This window comes from Paraphaeosphaeria sporulosa, assembly GCF_001642045.1.
Source record: "Paraphaeosphaeria sporulosa strain AP3s5-JAC2a unplaced genomic scaffold CC84scaffold_3, whole genome shotgun sequence".
Classification (NCBI taxonomy): Eukaryota; Fungi; Ascomycota; class Dothideomycetes; order Pleosporales; family Didymosphaeriaceae; genus Paraphaeosphaeria; species Paraphaeosphaeria sporulosa.
The window spans coordinates 2,870,152-2,888,021 of record NW_017253362.1 but is presented as its reverse complement, the minus strand read 5'-3'; the positions used below and the strand labels follow the sequence as shown (position 1 = coordinate 2,888,021).

General features: G+C 53.7%; 7 protein-coding genes across 7 annotated transcripts; 1 reads left to right on the top strand and 6 right to left on the bottom strand.

Moving 5' to 3' along the window:
* Window positions 1–1,002: 1,002 nt before the first annotated feature.
* CC84DRAFT_1174319 (uncharacterized protein) lies at window positions 1,003–1,536 on the bottom strand (the record flags this gene model as incomplete). Its single annotated transcript, XM_018180090.1, has 2 exons — window positions 1,003–1,154; window positions 1,209–1,536. 2 exons carry the CDS (start codon window positions 1,534–1,536, stop codon window positions 1,003–1,005), a joined length of 480 nt encoding a protein of 159 aa, XP_018039286.1.
* A 1,717-nt stretch (window positions 1,537–3,253) lies between these two features.
* Window positions 3,254–4,110, bottom strand: CC84DRAFT_1141983 (peptidase C12, ubiquitin carboxyl-terminal hydrolase 1; the record flags this gene model as incomplete). The annotated part of the gene is made up of 2 exons (XM_018176344.1): window positions 3,687–4,110; window positions 3,254–3,639 (listed from the first exon to the last, which is right to left on the bottom strand). Exons 1-2 carry the CDS (start codon window positions 4,033–4,035, stop codon window positions 3,254–3,256), a joined length of 735 nt encoding a protein of 244 aa, XP_018039285.1. The 5' UTR covers window positions 4,036–4,110.
* Window positions 4,111–4,429: 319 nt separating this feature from the next.
* CC84DRAFT_1215378 (uncharacterized protein) lies at window positions 4,430–5,219 on the bottom strand (the record flags this gene model as incomplete). The annotated part of the gene is made up of 2 exons (XM_018182718.1): window positions 4,430–4,780; window positions 4,935–5,219. 2 exons carry the CDS (start codon window positions 5,217–5,219, stop codon window positions 4,430–4,432), a joined length of 636 nt encoding a protein of 211 aa, XP_018039284.1.
* Window positions 5,220–6,671: 1,452 nt separating this feature from the next.
* Window positions 6,672–11,697, bottom strand: CC84DRAFT_1115756 (uncharacterized protein). The gene is made up of 4 exons (XM_018175435.1): window positions 10,867–11,697; window positions 10,386–10,821; window positions 8,206–10,295; window positions 6,672–8,143 (listed from the first exon to the last, which is right to left on the bottom strand). Exons 1-4 carry the CDS (start codon window positions 11,470–11,472, stop codon window positions 6,863–6,865), a joined length of 4,413 nt encoding a protein of 1,470 aa, XP_018039283.1. The 5' UTR covers window positions 11,473–11,697; the 3' UTR covers window positions 6,672–6,862.
* Window positions 11,698–11,927: 230 nt separating this feature from the next.
* CC84DRAFT_1162743 (actin binding protein-like protein) lies at window positions 11,928–15,111 on the top strand. The gene is made up of 4 exons (XM_018178081.1): window positions 11,928–12,436; window positions 12,483–12,557; window positions 12,607–14,616; window positions 14,674–15,111. The coding sequence occupies exons 1-4, from the start codon at window positions 12,119–12,121 to the stop codon at window positions 14,758–14,760; spliced, it is 2,490 nt and encodes an 829-aa protein (XP_018039282.1). The 5' UTR covers window positions 11,928–12,118; the 3' UTR covers window positions 14,761–15,111.
* A 1,824-nt stretch (window positions 15,112–16,935) lies between these two features.
* Window positions 16,936–17,417, bottom strand: CC84DRAFT_1162742 (uncharacterized protein). The gene has a single exon (XM_018178080.1). The coding sequence runs from the start codon at window positions 17,332–17,334 to the stop codon at window positions 17,179–17,181; it is 156 nt and encodes a 51-aa protein (XP_018039281.1). The 5' UTR covers window positions 17,335–17,417; the 3' UTR covers window positions 16,936–17,178.
* Window positions 17,418–17,481: 64 nt separating this feature from the next.
* Window positions 17,482–17,797, bottom strand: CC84DRAFT_1215374 (uncharacterized protein; the record flags this gene model as incomplete). Its single annotated transcript, XM_018182717.1, has 2 exons — window positions 17,482–17,637; window positions 17,687–17,797. The coding sequence occupies 2 exons, from the start codon at window positions 17,795–17,797 to the stop codon at window positions 17,482–17,484; spliced, it is 267 nt and encodes an 88-aa protein (XP_018039280.1).
* Between the last annotated feature and the right edge of the window lie 73 nt (window positions 17,798–17,870).

The following is a 17,870-nucleotide window of genomic DNA, read 5'->3' as shown; positions in this document are numbered from 1 at the left end:
GCAAATCGGTATGGCGGTACGCGTCGTCGCGTGGTACGCTGACTCCAATGCTGTATACTCCGCGGACAAGCAATCGTGAGCAGCGTGATGTCGCTGATCAGATGAGAGGAGACGCTGCAGGTGGTGTTGCGCAACATCCGATGTGAAAGACAGGCAGGAACGCGCGGCTAATCGTTCCCGTAGCGTGCAGCTATCGCGAACTACTACCAGTGTCCTGGGACGAACAAGAACTTCACTTGGATAACCAGGACGAGACGGCACCGAATTCCGATGCTTGTACACTAAACTTGGCCGAATGCCCCCTTCTGACTAATGATGAGTCGTCCACAATGAGACTTCGCAGAGACTATGCTTTTCGTGGCTGCTGTCCTATTCCACGCAGAGGTGATTTTCGAAAAATATAACAGAAAGGCTGTCACAGCAATGGCACTCTTCTCTTTCCATCGAACATTGAAAATGTTGATTTGATGACATTTGTTGAGGGGGCTGATGATGCGCGAGATTTGCTCTAGGTATTGGGACGGATGGGGTGCAATCATATCTCAGACCACCCTAAGGTGTTTCTGCGGGTCAAGTACGCATTCACTGTAGCCGACAATATGGAATAGGTTTTTTTGGACGCATGAACATTGAGGATAAATTATAGTGATATAATTCTACGAGCGTATAGTGTAATGAGTTACCGCTGCACTGGATATGGTCTAGTGATCTAAGTTTTGTGTTAGCCACTGTGGTTCTTTCGGAAGTAAATTTCCTCTAGTCTTAAATCTCCAGAAAGAAAGACCATGGGAGGACTGCTGATCAACATATCGTAAGCGCACATCCAAAGCGTCGCAGAGTGAAGGTTTTGATCAGGTAAACTTGCACCCACCCAATTCAATGGATACAGCGTGAAAAGTAAATACAAAGGCTTAAAAAGGATGAACACAGCGAACCCACCGGTTCTTGCCTCCTTTTTGTGCCGCCCCAAACCCTAGTAGAAGGGATGCCGAGTTTGCTCTCTTAGGCGGTCTGCGTGCACTCTAGCAAAGTCTGGAAGCGCGCCATTCCGGCAGTGACTTCACACTGGATATCATGCGTCATATCAACCCGACAAGATCCCACAACACCACCCTCCAGGTTCACCATGGTATTGTCGCGGTCAGCATACCAAGCTGCACCAAGCCATTAGCCACACCCTCTCATATCTTTCACTCAACTGTACGTACTCTGATGAAATTCCGGGAAGTGCTGCTCCACTTCAGTAGGACATTCGGTGGCCCACCAATTACCCCCGTGATCGCAGTCACCCTCCTCGGACTCCATGCGTACACCCTGCTTGTCGCCGCTCACGTCTGATCTGTCGTTCACGAGGGGCGCGTCGATCATGGTGTTGCATTCGAGATTGTCGACGTGTATCCACTGGTAGCCATCACCGCCGACTGGGCCCGGTATGAAGGATGTGATATCGGTTGCTACGAGCCAGTAGGCTTTTGCTGAGGAGATGTTAGAGAGGCTGGTTGCGAGTGCGAGCAAAGACGTCCTGGCGAAAAGCATCTTGGAATGACAAAAGAGGTATAAGGTGTTGGGATGGTGTGCTTATGTTGTGAAGTGTTTGTTCGCTGTGATGACGAGAAGGATGATAGGAATAGAGTTGAATTTATAGATGTGGTCGGCAATGCACTCCGTTGTCTGGTGGAACGCTGATGCGTCCATTGCCCCCATGATGCGGAGGTGGTTGTGAGGACCGTGCTACCGTTGCATGTAGTATGACAATGAACTCGAAGGATTGGAGTTAAGCTTCAGCTTCAAGGTCTGGTATTGGGTTTAAAATATACTGTCGCCGTGACATACTACTATAGTAAGCGTCCTTTCCCCCAAGCATTTGGATAAAGGTAGAATATATATAATACAAGCGCTGTGTATATCTTTTATGTATGAATTTACAGTTACTCTCTTCCGACGATAAAAGCGACGAGTATTTGAGTCTTGAGAAGAAGAAATTAAGACTACGTTTGTTTCGATAGCCATCTTCAGCCGCTCGGGTCAGCGTTTGCTATTCAAGGGAGCGTGGATCCTGTGAGCACGGATATATTTCGAGGCACCAAAGACCATTGATCTGCATTGACACAGCAACGATCTCAATTTGAAGCATCCTTGAAATGCAGGAAAAGTTTCGTTCCTGGCAACAATCTGATTGCGACTCCGTCTCGGTGTTATGACACTGTCAGTCTCAATAGCTTTCTATCGACAGAAATTGTGTTCCTCAAGCATTGGAGACTGCCTGTTACAGCAGAAGAAGTCCCCATCGGCGATGAGTTGCCGACGAAGAAGATTGATTATGCCAAAATAGGTAAAGTATCATCGAAGATCTCGATGAGTCGCCAAGAGCTGTCAAATAAATCAGGCAGCGGACCATACGCTCGGGTCAAAAGTCTGGCAGGCAGGTTTGGGACATCTTTTTCGTAAATGGACTTGCCATGATTTGCGATTGGCTACCCCTTTCACAGTAACCAGGTTTGTGGCCCGAAGGATCACCGCTGTCTCTTGATTAGGGTTATATATGATGTTTTAAGACAATTAGGCACAATCTCACTGGTCACTAGACAGCTTTTCATGCTACAGTGACGTATGGTCTCACGACATCATAGATGTGAACAAAATGCTTGACTCGTAAGGGCATCTCAGAATGCATGTTCAAGTCTCGTGTTTCTCTGTTTTAAACGTTCTCAAGAGTTATATCTTCTACTAGAACCCCAACATACAAATATATAATATCTAGGTAAACGCTAAGAGCTCGGAAAACGGACTATAATGATGTTCCGTTCACTGATGTAGAATTCGGAGACTTGTAATGAAGTCATATACCCGGTGCCCTTTGACACAAAGAAATCCTACACTTGGCATGGAGGCTTGCGTCAACTAGTGACATACTGCCTCCAATGCCAAGTCCGCCCCCAGCCATCTCACTCGCTACACTACCGCCAAAAGACTATGACGCAAGAGGCGTTGGCGGAATGGGAATATCCCCTGCTCGCGAAGGAGCTGTCTGGACCATTTTGGGATACACTGGACACATAATATTACCCGCTACCCGCCTGTCTCGCCTCAGACATACGCTCCATTCCCTCGAAAGGCTCCAAGCATCTGTCAAGAATATGTAGTTGTCCCATTAGCTTTCGAAGTAAGTAATTAAGCGTAGTCACGCCACAGTCCGGGGCCCCGCACATGTTTCGTAATATCGGGTGTAATGTTGTGGTTCAACCGTAAGCATCTACCCTTCCAACTCCACCATCAAAGCCATCAGACTAAACGCCACATTCTCCCCACCCCCTTCTTCCCTCATCCGCTCCCTAATAACCCTCCTCCCTGTCTCTCCCAGCATGTCCTCACCACTACCCATATCCTCCCCCCTCTTCACCGGTCCCATCTTATCCCCATCCAACTCCCAAATCACCTTTCCCTTAACATCCTTGGTAAAACACACATAGTGAAAATTTACTTCATCCTCCGGGTTCTCAGAAACCTCACTCTCACCCTGCTCAGCAGCATTCCTGTACGCAGCCTCGATCTCTATGGAGCCCTCCAGATATCTCGCGCGCTCATCTGAGCTTAGGGAGGCACATTCCTCTAAGAGTTTTGAGAGCGTGGAGTTTGGTTCTTGTCGTGATTAGTTGCCAGTCGTCAAGGGAGAATGGGCTATGTACGTATATACCGTGTTCCCTCCCCATTAGCAGCAGCATGCAGTATAGCATAGAGTCCGCAGGCGTTATTGATAGTCTGCTTGAACCACAAGACATCCCCATCTTCATGCCCTCCAGCCTGAGGCTTCTGCGATGCTGCTTCCGTGGCTCTGCGCTCTTCGTAGTCTGCGGTTGTCGGAAAGGTGAGGATCAGGGCTAGAGCTGGGTTCGGAAAGAGTGAGGGCTCATCGAGGGAGAGGACGTCCTTGAATCGGAGGGCGGGAGAGGCTCCGAGGGCGTGTATGAGCTGGGTGAATATGAGAGGATCAGACTCAAGTGGGATGAAGTGTTTTGTGTATTTTGGGGGGGCCATGATCGCCTGGTCGAGATGATATGGGACCTAAGACGGCTACCGATTTGTAGATGGAATGGCAAGCTGGGAGATTGTGGGTGCGGTTGCCCGGATGGGAAGCGGGGAGCTTAGCAGTGACATCGGCCAATCAAGGCGCACCACTGTTCACACGGAGGAAATCATCTCAAAATCTCCATTTGATCGTTACAGTACTAGACCGGGAGTTTGGGTACTTCATTGCTCCTCCTATCGTTGCATGGTGTACTCAAGCCTTTTGCCAAGACGGTCCAGTCGAAATGGTAATCGGCCATTTGCAGTCTAATCGAAATCAACATTCACCTAGTGCCACCGTCCCACCTGCCAAATTGCACATGTCCTTGTCCTCTCCTCCGCGCGCTCGTATGTACCGCGCTTCCTAGTCCGTTGTAAACGTATTCTCGCCCCATCCAAGAACCCGCTCCAAGCGCCTCGAAATCTGCAAGAGCTTCACACCTTCGATACGCGACTGGTGTGGGCGATGAATAGTCACGTCCTTCTGTCCAGTTTCCTTTTCACAAGGACTGAAAGTAACAACGGATCCAGACTTCTGGATGGTCGAGAACTTCAGGTCAGCCATAGCCGCCGTAAAAGCGTCCCAGGTGATTGAGCCACGGGCTACGGTGGACTTTGAGAATAGCGTCGAAAAGGCAGCGAAGGTGGACCCCTTGACCTTGAATATTTGCTGGGACTGGACGGGCTCCTCTCGAATGCGTGTGATTGCTGATTGCTTGCGGCGTGAGATCGTACACAGATGAGTGCGCTTGGCGTGTTTTCTCCTTCTGTCCGCGCTGTTGTACTCGCGCCTCAGAGGTAACAGGGGCGGCGGGGTTTGTATATTCTGTCTTCACCTTTTTGGACTTTTTTTTTTTTTGCTGCTCTACTGGTTCGTGGATCTTGGAAACACAATCGTCCACCAAGTCTTGGTATAGAAAGCCAAGCTTGGTGCCCCTCGTCTCCACAACATATTCATCGAATGATTTGAGGGCGCCATTGGCCATCCCTGGCTCCAGTAAGTTGTCGACCTCCTCGACTGCATGAAAAGCCGTAATGAAAGACCGCCCCTTCTTGTTGCTGAAAGCAGGTAACGGCACTGTTGAAGAGAGAGACGGGATGAAGGTGACAATCAGGGCAAGGTCGCCTAGAGCATTGAACTCTCGCTCGTCCATCTTCTTCTCTAGAAGATGAGCCCGATGCAATACCTCGAGCTTCTGAAGCCATGCAGCAGATTACCACGTTGTGTCGATTTGACAGAGTGTGAGCATGTAGTGTAGTTGTGGGTTCTCTACCGTAAAAGATTCCGGGTCGCGCTTCATAGCGATACGAACTGTGCGGTTCTTTTGCTTGCCAGACATTCGCTTGAACCACTTGCTGCCACCTGAGCCTGTGGCTACATTTCGCCTGAACATGCCCTGTGCTTGTTTATATTCTAGATCGCACACGTTGGAGAGTTCTTGCAGGATAATAGCGCGAAATAGCTTATCAGACGTGCCGCTCAGTAAAGAACATGATATTCACCTCATATGCGAGAACCGTTGGCTCCGTGCAGATCATTTCGAAGTATTCTTCCAGATACGATTGTCGGTCTAGAGAGCTTTCGAGAAGCTCAACAAGCTCAACCTTTTTCGGAGGCGCTTGAAAAGATAGATTGGAAAGTGCTGCGGTCGCTGCCTCGACAGACTTCTTTGGTCATGTTTTCTGGTCACGGGTCGTAGAACCGGCTTCAAGGATGTCTTCGATAATGATGTTGAGAGATTGTAGCAGGTGCTGTTGTCGAAGCAGAATGAGATTACCGGTTGATTAAGGGACAACCAATTGAGCTCGCATGGCTGGAGCCATGGCAGCAAGGAACCCTTTTTTTGTTACCACGCGCGGTGACCTTGACTGACTTTCCGTAGCTCTCTTCGTAAAAAATTAGTGTATAACCATCCTTGACCTTAGGGGCGTCTGCAAGCTCAAGGGTTTTTTTATTCATCATGTCGACGATGTGTAAATGGTCTCCAAGGCCACCAGTGACCCCCGATTTGTACTGCTCTTGCAGCGGGATTGTTGCTCTATGCTTGAGCATATCGAGAAGGAAATCAGAAGATAGGCCTACGATGTCCCGCGAATTTCACTCAGGCTTGAAATTACACACATTACCAAGGCTTGCATCTGTGGGGCTCTTTAGGACGTCACCAGAGCCCGCTGTCAGGACTTTTGCTTGTTGTACTTGGTTGAGCGAACGCCACATTTGCTCACTGCGAGGGCCATGGCGTTTGTACTTCCGTGTCTTAAGTCGCGATGGAGGGCCTTGATTGACTCATCCATTGCATCCAAGCCGGGGCCGAGGGGATTATGCGTGCTATTGGCATAGGGGTGTGTGTGATAGCTGTTTGACCTCGGTTCGGATCTGGGGCTCTTGGATCATAGCGAGCCAGCGAAGGATGTCTTTGGGAATTGTCAGGTGTGATGTTGAGGTGCCGCGAATGACAGCGAGAGTGCAGTAGCAGAAGCACTCCAGGGGCTAAGTACGGACAGTGTTGACGCTCCGGTAACTCAAGGTAGGTACGCATCACCTGCGTTTCGACCTAGCATGTCTTGGCAATCACGTGGCGATTCTTGCACAGGCAAACTTCAAAGTCGCTGCTAATATTCCGCCACAGCAGAGCTGATAAGATCGCCAAGACATTAACACCAGTATTGCATGCTTCCCTCAACAAATGATTACACAGCCCAAGCAAGAAGACAAATCATCAAAAAGCCACCCTGGGTATATGCGAACGCATCTCTGAAAACAACATACAAACTCCCTTTCTAACGCCGTTCATTATCATGTGTCTGGCCCAGGGGCCGTATTCTCCACCTTGATCGCAGGTGGCGGAGGTTCCTCTGGCTCGTATATTGGCCTACGAGGCGGAAGCGGTCCTTCTCGCCCCTCGTGGTAGACGTACTCGGGCACACCGGGGTAGTGGCGTGGTCGTTCGTAGGCGACCTCCACGTATTGAACATGCTCCGGTTCGAACTCTACGTATCGTCCGTAAGAATGGCGCGGCGGACGAGGGTCTCGAGGTCCTTGGATGACTTCGTACTCCTCGAGTGGTCGTCCGTACTCATCGACATACATGGGCGGCCGGCCCCCGCGCAGCTCCTCAGTATGACGACTATCAGCGTAGCGTAATCGCGGCGGTGGATAAGGATGCAGACGATCCTGAACGGATATGTAGTCTTGTTGAGGACGCCGAGATTGACGGGGGGCCTCCTCAGCGACTCCTCTTTCAATGCTTTGGTCTCGGGAGTACGTAGAATCCTGCTCGGCGCCTGGCTGCGGGGTCTCCTGTTGGTCGAGCCGACGGCGTTGTTCTTCATATCGCTTACTTTGCGAGCGGCTCATACTAGCCCCTCGAGCATACGGCTCTTCACGAGCAGCGCCTAGATATCTATGGTAGCGAGAGGGAACATGGTCATGGTATCTTTCCCTTCGGCGCTGCGGTCCAGGTCTCCTTAGTCCCCGTGTATTATCCGGCGTGGGAATTTGACGTCCAAACGAAAGGTAATCATCATTTTTTGAACCATTGGATACAGTGGAAGCTGTGCGGTGAGGGGCCACATGAGTTCGACGTTGTTCTGGGACTAGTTCGGGTACGACAAAACTGTGTGGCGGCGGTGTGTATTGAGACCCATCACCCGGCTCCGGACCTGCTGCACCGGGCTGGTGCACCTCAAGACGTGGCGTTCCTTGACCTGCGGGTGCCATTGATTGACTCGGAACAAATTCTTCCAAAAACCGGTCGGCTGTAGATTTGCCATCCACAGGACTGGGGCCGATCGATCCAGGTTCATTCCTAAGCTGATGTCCGGGGTGCCTAGTGTCATCTTCTACATACCGGACGTGCCGAGAGACAGGTCGATAGTCTTCCTCGTATCGTCCTGCACGGGCATGGGCGAATACAACTTCATCACGCCGATAGTAGGCTTCCTCATCGCGATACAGAGGTCGTCTTCCCGGATATTCCTCATACACTGGTTCGGGCTCCCGGTGATGACGAGGTCCCGGAGCGTACTCAATGTATTCCTGCGGACGATCGAGCTCCTCACGGTTAGGGTCCAAAGGCTGTGGTAATGAATTTGTGTTAGCCCCTTCACCACGAATGTTGACTTTCGCGGTTGACCTACCTGGTAACGTGGCTCGGCATAGTAACGCTGCCTGTGGTCTGCCGGACTGCTACGGTAAGAAGCTCTCCCGTTCGTCCTGGTTGAGATCCGTGTGGACAGAGCAGGCCGCAGGGGGTCATACTCATCCTCCATTGGTTTAGACAGCTTTGGAGAGCCGGTGTATGGCGATGCTAATGATGACGGACCGGATCCTCCAATGGATCTTCCCGGAGTTCCGCTAACATTTGCAGCATCTTTTGGATCCTTCGGCACGGACTCACCGTTGTCCACCTTGCCAATTCTAGGAAGTGGGGTAGGGAACAGCTTCGGAAACACGGTGGCTACCGTATGCAGCTTGTCGTCGTCCATGCCAGGGGCGTGGATAAGGCCAGAGATGAGGCGGTCGCTTGGAAGCTCTATCATGTCTTCCTTCCAGTCCAGAGATTTTGGCAAATGGCCGTTTCCAAATATCGGAGCCTGGGATCCAAGATGCTGAGACTTGAAGTGCAAAAATAAACTGGAGACTGTGTAAGTTTTCCTTTCCTCTTGACGAGGGTAGTGAGAAACTTCATCCTGGCAAGCTTTGCATGAAAGACCAGGAGCGTTTTTCAGAGCGCGGGGTACCTGGTGGCTGGAGAAAGCGTCAATAAAATGGTCCAGGTTAGGCTCATGGTTGAAGTCGACATGGAATTTGGAGATGACACGCTGCATCAAAACGTATACGCGGAGACTGTTCGGAAGATCCTTGACGCCAGAGGTCTGCTTCCAGATATCCAGGGCCATGTCAATGACTGTACTCACCTGCTTATCGAATAAGCTTGTGCGATGGTTAGCGTCATCTGACCTGTGTGACATGTCCTTCATGCCAGCAGCTTGTGATGGACCGCTTGGAGGAGGTGCGATGGCGGTATTGGACATCGCTGGAGAAGTCATGTATCCATTTCCCGGATGTGCTCCGTAGCCAGGTGGTGCCATGGATTGGTATTGATAAGCATCCATGGACGTGCCGTACGACTGGTTAAACTCGTACCCTGGCATTCCAGTTGAGCCCATTTGAGGAGGAGCAAATGGTCCCGGGTAGTGGCCATTGTACTGATACGGTCCGGGACTTGCTTGGGGAAGATGAGCTTGCATATGAGGAGTGGATGTTCCCGCACGCGAATACCCACCGTAGTAAGCGCCATAACCGGAGTGGGCAGCCGTGCCTGACGCGGAGTGGAAAGCAGGCTTAACAGAAGTGGGGTCTGGGTGGAACGGGGCTTCCTCTGGCCATTCAGCTTCTCTCCATGCAACAACAACATTGCCAACGCTGAATGCATTAGTGTGCTTAGCTCCAAAGTGCTGGACAACACCTTCGAAGCCGTAGAACTTCGTATTCCCTTCGCAGCCGGATCCATAGCACAGGAAAAGCTCTTTCCGGAACTGCTCGGTCAGATTCTTGATCTTGTTGTCATATACCCACTTCATACTATCCAATACAAGCTTGGGCCTATTGGGACCTGAACCGTCGTGGGATGTATCTTGGGAGTGTCCTGGAGCAGATGTTGCGCTCTCATTGGCAGTGTCGGCCATGAATATGCGGCGCACGTATACCAAGACATCCACGGCAAACTTCGGGCTGCTTTCGTAAGTCACTGCTCTGCCGCCGTCCCAGTCTCTGTTGATAAAATCGTCGGCAATGGCGCTGAGTTTGTCGCGAATGGGACGCTGCGTTTCGTCCCATTCCCGATCCATAATTTCTTTGGATTCCTTGGGGTTGACCTCCGAGGGACGGCGGTCTAGTGTTTTGGGAAGGGTCGTGAGACGCGACACGTGGTCAGCCTCCGCTTGTTGGGCAGCAGGGAGTTGGGCAACAAGGCGGGGCTCAAGCACGCTCCACGCATCATCGGTCATTGGCTGGGATATTTGAATGGCTGCCCTGAATGAGTCCATGTGTCGTAACACATTTGGTGGAATCGAAGGCCGCATCTGCTGACACCGTCGTTCGATATCTGCCCTGCGGTTTGCTTTGGCCTCGTTTGCATCGTGCAGTCCGCGCGGGTTGCCAGGCTGCGGCGTGTATTGCTGAGGAACAGTCGGCGGTCGCGAATGTATGTAAGGGTAAATTGGAGCTGGCTCTGTTAGGCTGTAGCCAAGGATGTGCGAGGACTGCAGCAATGCGCGATGCTCCTGGGCAGAAGCGAAGGTCGAAGAATACTTACTCGCTGGTAGAGGGGCATGGATAACAAGAGAGGGGGTATGTTGCGTTGGTGATCGGCCCAACTCGTTCAGGAACGTTTGTGGAGGGGCGGGCGTGCTCGATGCTACTGATTTTGTGTCGTTATGGGCCGACCACGACTGATACTTATCCTCCCAGCGACTCCAATTTTCTGCCAGCTTCATACGCTCATTACCGCGAGCGTCTAGTCCTTTTGACCACTCCTCTGCCGCGGCAGGCCCGAGGGCCAATGCCTCGTCTAGTTCGCTGCTGATCTCTTCTACCTGCGGCTTGTAGTAGTATTTGGCGATGTCAACAACGGCTGGGATGCTCGAAGCTTGAAGTACATGGGCAGGGACGTAGTTGCGGTCGTTCGTGATAAAGGCATAGGGCAGGGCGGCCCGAAGAGCGGATACGCTCGAGAAGAGCAAAGTCGCGTCCTACAGGGTCAATGCTTGTCCTCTGAATGCGTTGGTTCGACTCACGGTTTGACATCTTTCCATCAGACACTCTCCGCATGCCCTGATTCCAAACGGCCAGATGGTCCGTACACCGTCGTTGCCAGGACCTTTCTGCCAAATCTTCTCTCCTGTTGTTCCCAGGTCGAGCTTGTGGCAGAATTGGCATCTCCTAGACCAGGTGAGCTGCCACATCTGCAGCTCGGAAAAACCTGGAAGAGGTTTTGGAGATTTTACAGGAAGCGCATTGCGGGCTGCAGCCCAGATAGAATCAGACTTTATGAGACGCAGCGACCCAGGATCTGGGTCTGAAACAGAGACATCTTGCACATCGGTCAAATATGAATGAAACGATCGATTGACTTGAAGCAATCGACCCAAGTCAAAGAGAGAACAGCGAAGAAACACATGCTGCCATAGTGCTGGTGAAAGACCAGCACATGGTTTGAGCGCAGAAACACGGGGAGACGTAGACTCAAGCCTGCGCTTCTTCTGCTGGGGCAAGGCAGGCTCTTCTGCCTTGCGCTTTGTATTCACGACATCCTCTCGATGCTGTGCCGGGGGGGTGTTGGGCCTCGTCTCAGACCCGTAGAAATCCACCGAGGAAGCCGTGCTGGACTCGCGGTCGTCCATGGCTCCCCTTGGCAGGCGAAGCTCACAGGCGGAGCTCCACCAGACGCGCGCGACAGGCTGGCGACATGAATCGGCGACGGGACGGTTGCGCACGTAAGTGGGTGGTGAGTTGGGAGGCACGAGCTGCGGTGACGGAGCGGTCACTCGAGGGCAGGAGAATGCAAAAGATCGTTGGGGTTGCGGGGCGGATTCACATGGCCTGGAGCTGGTGTCGTAAGGTCTGGGGAGGAGGACAGGCAGACGGCCAGGGCCGGCGAGCTCGCAGAAGATGACGAGCCGCGGCCGTTGCCAGCCAACCGTTGCGTGAGGCGAGCCGCGGCCAGTGCGCTTGGACGACCCGGAGCCTCGCTTGGTCATGTGACAGATGACGCTGCGTGCTTGGCGGGCTCTGCTGGGGAAACAGCGGCCCGAGGAGGCTTGAGGCTGTGCGGCGGTGGTGGAGCAGAGCTGTGCTGATGCATGCACGCCCACGTAACGTACACAACACGAGTGCCTACGTGAACACGCATCCCCAGCCTCACTGTGCGCCACGCTCCCGGAGGCCCTGAATCACGTTTAATCGCGGATCCCTCCCCGTGCCAGCTCGACATCCTCGGACCCTCCGCTCCCGCTGTGTGCCCAAACACAGCACCCCACCGTCCTCGCCATGTCCTCGCTCAACACGTCGAGCAATGGCCCTAACATAAAACGGAGCTACGAGAACGTCGTCAATTCGCCGCCCCCGTCCGGCCCCCAGGCGAATTCGCCCACTTTTGGGCAGTGGGCTCTCTTTACCGTGCAAGCTCCCCTCGTCAGCGCCTTCCAGCACGATGGCGGCAAGGAGAGCGTCTTGAAGGTCCAGACGACCGGCGAGGGCGAGCTGGCCGATCTGATTGACGACTTCTCAGACGGGCGCATCCAGTTCGCATTCGTCAAAGTCAAGGACCCCAACTCGTCGCTTCCCAAGAATGTCCTGATTGCTTGGGTACGTGGCTCATGGATCTCGCTAGAAGCCAGGCTGACAGTTGTAGTGCGGCGAGGGTGTACCTGAGCGGACCAAGGGCTACTTCGGAAGCCACCTCGGGGTTGTCTCCAAACTGCTCCATGTATAGCGTTCGCCTCTGCACCGCGCCTCCAAACACTGACCACGTGTAGGGATATCACGTCCAAGTCACCGCGCGATCGGATGCTGACCTCACGCCCGAGCGCATCGTGCAAAAGGTGTCCGAGGCCTCTGGTGCAAACTACTCGGGGGCTCCGAGCATTCCTTCTTCCAACAAGCCCCCGCCCGTCGCCGCGAAGAAGCCCGTCTTCACACCTACACAGATTGGTGGTGGAGGTGCCGGCTTCAACCCGCTAGCGCGATCCCGAGCTGCACCCACGCAGGAAACTGACGCCGATGGATGGGGTGCTGATGCCCCAGAGGTTACCCGGTCGCAGCTGCAGAAGGTGGAGTCTGCCTACAAGCCCACCAAGGTCAACCTAGCAGAGCTCACTTCCAAGAGGGAGCCGTCGCGTTACCAAGCGCCAGAGCCGCAAGCTACTCCCTCAGACGTTGTCAAGGGTACCTACCAACCAATTGGCAAGGTGGACATTGCTGCACTTCGCGCCCAGGCGAAGTCATCGGCGCAAGATGATAGACCTACGGTGGTCAAGGGCGCATACGAGCCCATTGGAAAGGTCGACATTGCAGCTATCCGGGCCAAGGCGCAGGCCCCTCCGCCTTCGTCCGGTCTTGCACCCGCAGCAACCGGTTCCTCCGCCCGTAGCGACGACAACGATGAAACTCCCAAGTCCCTCGCGGAGCGATCAGCCGCGTTCAAGCAGCCGGAGCGGCTGACTAGCCTACCAAAGCCCAAAGTCGCAAACAAGTTTGGCGGCGCAAGCGCATTTACTGGTACGAAGGCTCCCGCGCCCAGCGAATTTGGCGTCAAGCCTGCCATACAGGCAACCGCCCCAATTGGCAGTGCCAGCAAGACCTTCGCAGACCAGGGAGGAAAGACACCGGCGCAGCTATGGGCAGAGAAGAAGGCCGCGCAGGGCCAACCTGTGAAGTCTTTCGCCACTGGCGAAAGTGCCTCAACTCCGGTACAAGCCCAGAAGAGCGGCGGCGGCGGCTGGCAGAGCGGATACACGGGCAAGTCTTGGGCAGCAGTACAGACGACCCGCACCGGCCAGTCTGCAGCCAGCAACCTTAGCGAGCAGCGTACCGGAGAACCTCAGCAGGAGGAAGCGCCCTCTTCTCCAGCTGGTGGCGTTGGTGCCCTCAAAGATCGCTTCGCGGGTGCCGCCCCTATGGGTGCTCCCACCAGCCGTCCCGTACCCGAGCCCTCTGCTCCTAGCCCGCCTGCGTTGGATAACTCGAGCAAGCCGAACGCCAGCGCACGCGGCGTCCCCATGCCAGGACTACCCAGCCGTCCCGCAGAACATGAAGAGGAAGATAACGATGTGCCCGCCGTCCAGCATCAACGCCTTCCTTCGCCTCCGCCTCAGCCTCCACGTAGCCCTTCACCGGAGCCCTCTGGCTCGCCCGTACGCATAGCTATGCCTGTCAGCCGCAACGCTGCACCTGCAGAGCTTTCGCCGGCCGAAGAGCAAGCCCCGCCCATGCCCACGCGCGGGCTCAGCCAAGCTGTTAAGGAGCATCGCGACCTCTCCCCCGAGCCTCAAGTAGAGTCGAAAGACTCCGCACGAGGTGCCAGCGCTGCTGTTGCGGCCGCCACCTTCGGAGCCGGTGCTGTCGCTGGCGCTGCGGTCGGTGCTGCAGCTGGTGCAGCGACAGGCGGAGGCAGTGGAGGCAAGCGTGCCGTCGCCCAGTACGATTACGAGAGAGCAGAAGAGAATGAACTCGAATTGCATGAAGGCGAGTTAGTCACTGACATTGACATGGTAGACGAGGATTGGTGGATGGGTACCAACTCCCGCGGTGAACAAGGGCTGTTCCCATCCAACTATGTTGAGTTGGTTGAAGACGACGGTGACGATGATGCTGGCGCCGGTGCACCTCCACCTCTGCCAACCCACCCCGCTGCCGAGGAAGAGCCCCCAGCAGGCCCACCGCAGCCCGCTGGCGGTAGCGGTGCCACTGCCGTAGCTATCTACGAATATGAAGCCGCAGAAGATAACGAGCTCAGCTTCCCCGAAGATGCCACAATCACCAACATTGTAAGTTATCTATGTTCTTAACTTCTACCGTTATACCGTTCTCTAACTCGTTCTCAGGAATTTCCCGACGAAGACTGGTGGCTTGGTAGCTATGGCGGCAAGTCCGGCCTTTTCCCTGCCAACTACGTGCAGATCAACGAATAGATTCTTGGCTCGAGTGTTCAGTTGTGTGGTATCGATAGGGTTAGTGAGTATCGATCTTGCATGCAGGTGGGCGCGTGTCGCTGCGCTTGTTAAGTGATTGACACGCGCCCGTTGAGTGATGGCATCGCAAGATGCATCGTTTGGCACAAAAAGTCCAAACAAGATCAAATGTAAATGTTACCTCTTACCTGTGCCCTCAAGCTGAAGCTTCACCATATGTCAGGTTGAGTTGACTTTGCGGGCTGGAATTTCGTAGTGCGCATACTTTGTTCCACAACACACCAACGGTTCACTCCACAGCCTATCCATGTCTCTCCACACCTGAACCACGTTTCCACACGAGTATTGAGGCCGCTAGCTCCTGAGCGCCTGTTTGCTCTTCCCAGTCTGGCGTCCCAATACTGTCCCTCGGTCCGTTTCTTCTCGCTCACCTACCGTCTTCCAGCAGTTCAGTGACCTAATATTTCTTCTCAGCACTGTCTCCCCCATTTTCTTTCTTTTTCCATCACATTACAACAGGTACTGAACTCGCTTCACTATTGAGTCTGCCCAGGCTGCACCATCGTTTTCAGAACCTTTCCACTCATATCACTTCAGACGCATCACCGTCCTCCATAGAGCCTCTTTGCCCACTACATCTAAGGTGAACAAGTCCATCACAGGCCCATCATCGTCCTTCAGAACAGAAACTGTTCACAACCTGTTCAACACTACTTGACAGGTCATCAAGCCCATCCCAGACTCATTACCACCTTCTAACTCGCAATAGTGTATTTTATAATACCACCCTCCCGGCGTTTTAAAATGTCACTCACTACAGCAATCGCCTCTATCGTCGCCACCCTCCCTTCCTTCTTCGCCGCCCTCCGCGGCCCCGACCCCACAGACTTTGACTTTGACTTCGACGACGTCTCCATCCCCACCTCCCCCAACGACGACGCCCCTGTCCCCGCCCAAATCCGCGTCCTCCGCGCCACCAACACCGCCCACCGCCACCGCATCTTCACCCTCGAGCTCGACCTGCTCTACTTCCAGCAGCGCAACGCCGCGCTTCACGCCCGCGAGCAGGTCTTTCAGCGAGATATCGCTGAGACGCTCGCCCTCGCAGACAAGCTTGCTAAACCTAGGCCGGACCATGTCTTTGTGCCAGAAAGACTCGTGGAGGAGGCGGTTCGCGAGGCGGTAAGCCAGTGGAAGGCGCAGTGTGCTACCGTTGTGCAAGAGAAGGATGCAAGGTTTGACGCTGAGGCTCGGGCGTGGCAGGAGAAGTATGCAGCGTTGAACGCGCAGGTTTCGGCGCTGGTGGAGGAGAACCAGCAGAAGATCCGCGACGTAGATGAGGCAACGAGCCAGAGCAACAGCGAGGTGCAGCGCTTGCGAAGGGAGCATGCGGCGCTGAAGGCGGCGCTGGGGTCGGCGTTGAAGAGTCATGCGGCTTGTGAGGCCGTGCTTGAGAGGGGGAGGGATGGGATGGAGGAGTGGAAGATGGCGGTGAAGAAGGAGACGTGGGCGTGGCAAGCGAAGTTCACGGATAAAACCAGGAGTGAACAGGCGGACAAGTATGCGGTAGAGCATGGGGAGCAAATTGAAAAGGTGGTGAGGGAGAGGTATGTGGCGTTGATCAAGGAGAGGGATAGCGCTGCTGAAGCGAGAGAGAGGCTGGAAGGCGAGCTGGAGAAGCTGAAGCAGGATCTCGAAGGCGAACAGTTGCTGCATCGGATTGCGGTCGATGTCACGCAGAGACTGCAGGGCGAGCTCGAAGACGAGAAGGACAACTACGAGCTCCTTCACATCGAATTTCTGCGGGTTAAAGGGGAAGCGGTGCGGTCGAGGGAAGCGTACAGCGAACTGTCTGGTGTGTATACGGCGAAGCTGTGGGAGGTGCACCGTCTGCAAGAGGAAAATTTACGTGCCAGCAAAGAAGAAAAGCAGGCGTATGAAGTGCTGACCGCTGCGCATCTTCACATGTTGAAAGCGTTTCAAAAAGGCGAGGCAATGGCGGCTAAAACCCAAAGCATGGTTATCGAAATGCGGGACCAGCTTCTGACCGTCAAAGCTCATATGAACACCTCGAAAGGGCAGTGTGACGAACCTCGGCAGCGCGAAGAATTTTTGAAAAAAAAGTTGTTGCATCTGAAGGGGGATCTGGATGCCATGCTCGAGAAGTTGGTGGTGGTGTCTAGACAGAGGAAGGAAGCCCTCGAGGGACAGCGTGAGGCCTTGAAGATGGTGGATAAGTTGAGAAATGGAGAGGTATTGGATGATGGGAAAGAGATTGGGATTTTTGGTGAAGATGAAGAGGTAGTATCTGGGACTCGGGAGGGCTCTGATTCTGAAGGTCGGGAAGATGATGGGTTTGAGGCGACTGGGCTCGAAAGTACCAACCGTGACGAAAACAAAGAAACTGATGGTGAAGATTTAGATGGGGTGACTATACTTGGTACTGAGGATGCGGAAGATGATGGGTATGATGTTCGGGGTGAAGACGAACGGCAAGTTGATGCCGAGTACGAGGATGTGAGCCAAGGCGATGCGAGCGATGCTGAGGAATGGCGGCTCTAGCTCGAGCGACATGCCTTATATATGGCTCATTGCGTGTCTTGTCCCGTACAAAAGGGAGTTTGTTTCAACTTTACTTCATTAAGTATCTATCGTACAATGAAAGCCCTCTTGGATATCATATCCTCATGAGATCATGTCCTACTGTCATGATGTCCACGCTTATTTCTTGGAGTCACCAGTGTCGTGGATGGCGTCGGGAAGTGCGCGCTCAAGCTTCTCAGGCACAGCCTTCTGGAGGACTTTGGGGACAATGGAAGCATCGCCGCCATCCTTGGCATGTGTCTGGCGGCCAGTGCCGGAGCCGGTGTCGTGAATCTGGTCATGTTAGTTGAGGTTGTAGCAGAGCATATTGATAACGCGGTACCTTGTTGGGCAGGCTCTCCTCGAGACCTTGGGGGGCCTTATTCTGAATAGCCTCGGGGACCTCGGATCCGCCAGTGGCATGGGAAGCACCCTGTCCGTGTTCGTTCTGCATGTTGATGGCTGGGAAAGTTGGTTTACTTTGAGGCGTTGTTTGAAGTGTTGTAGTGTGAATGTAATGAAGTTAC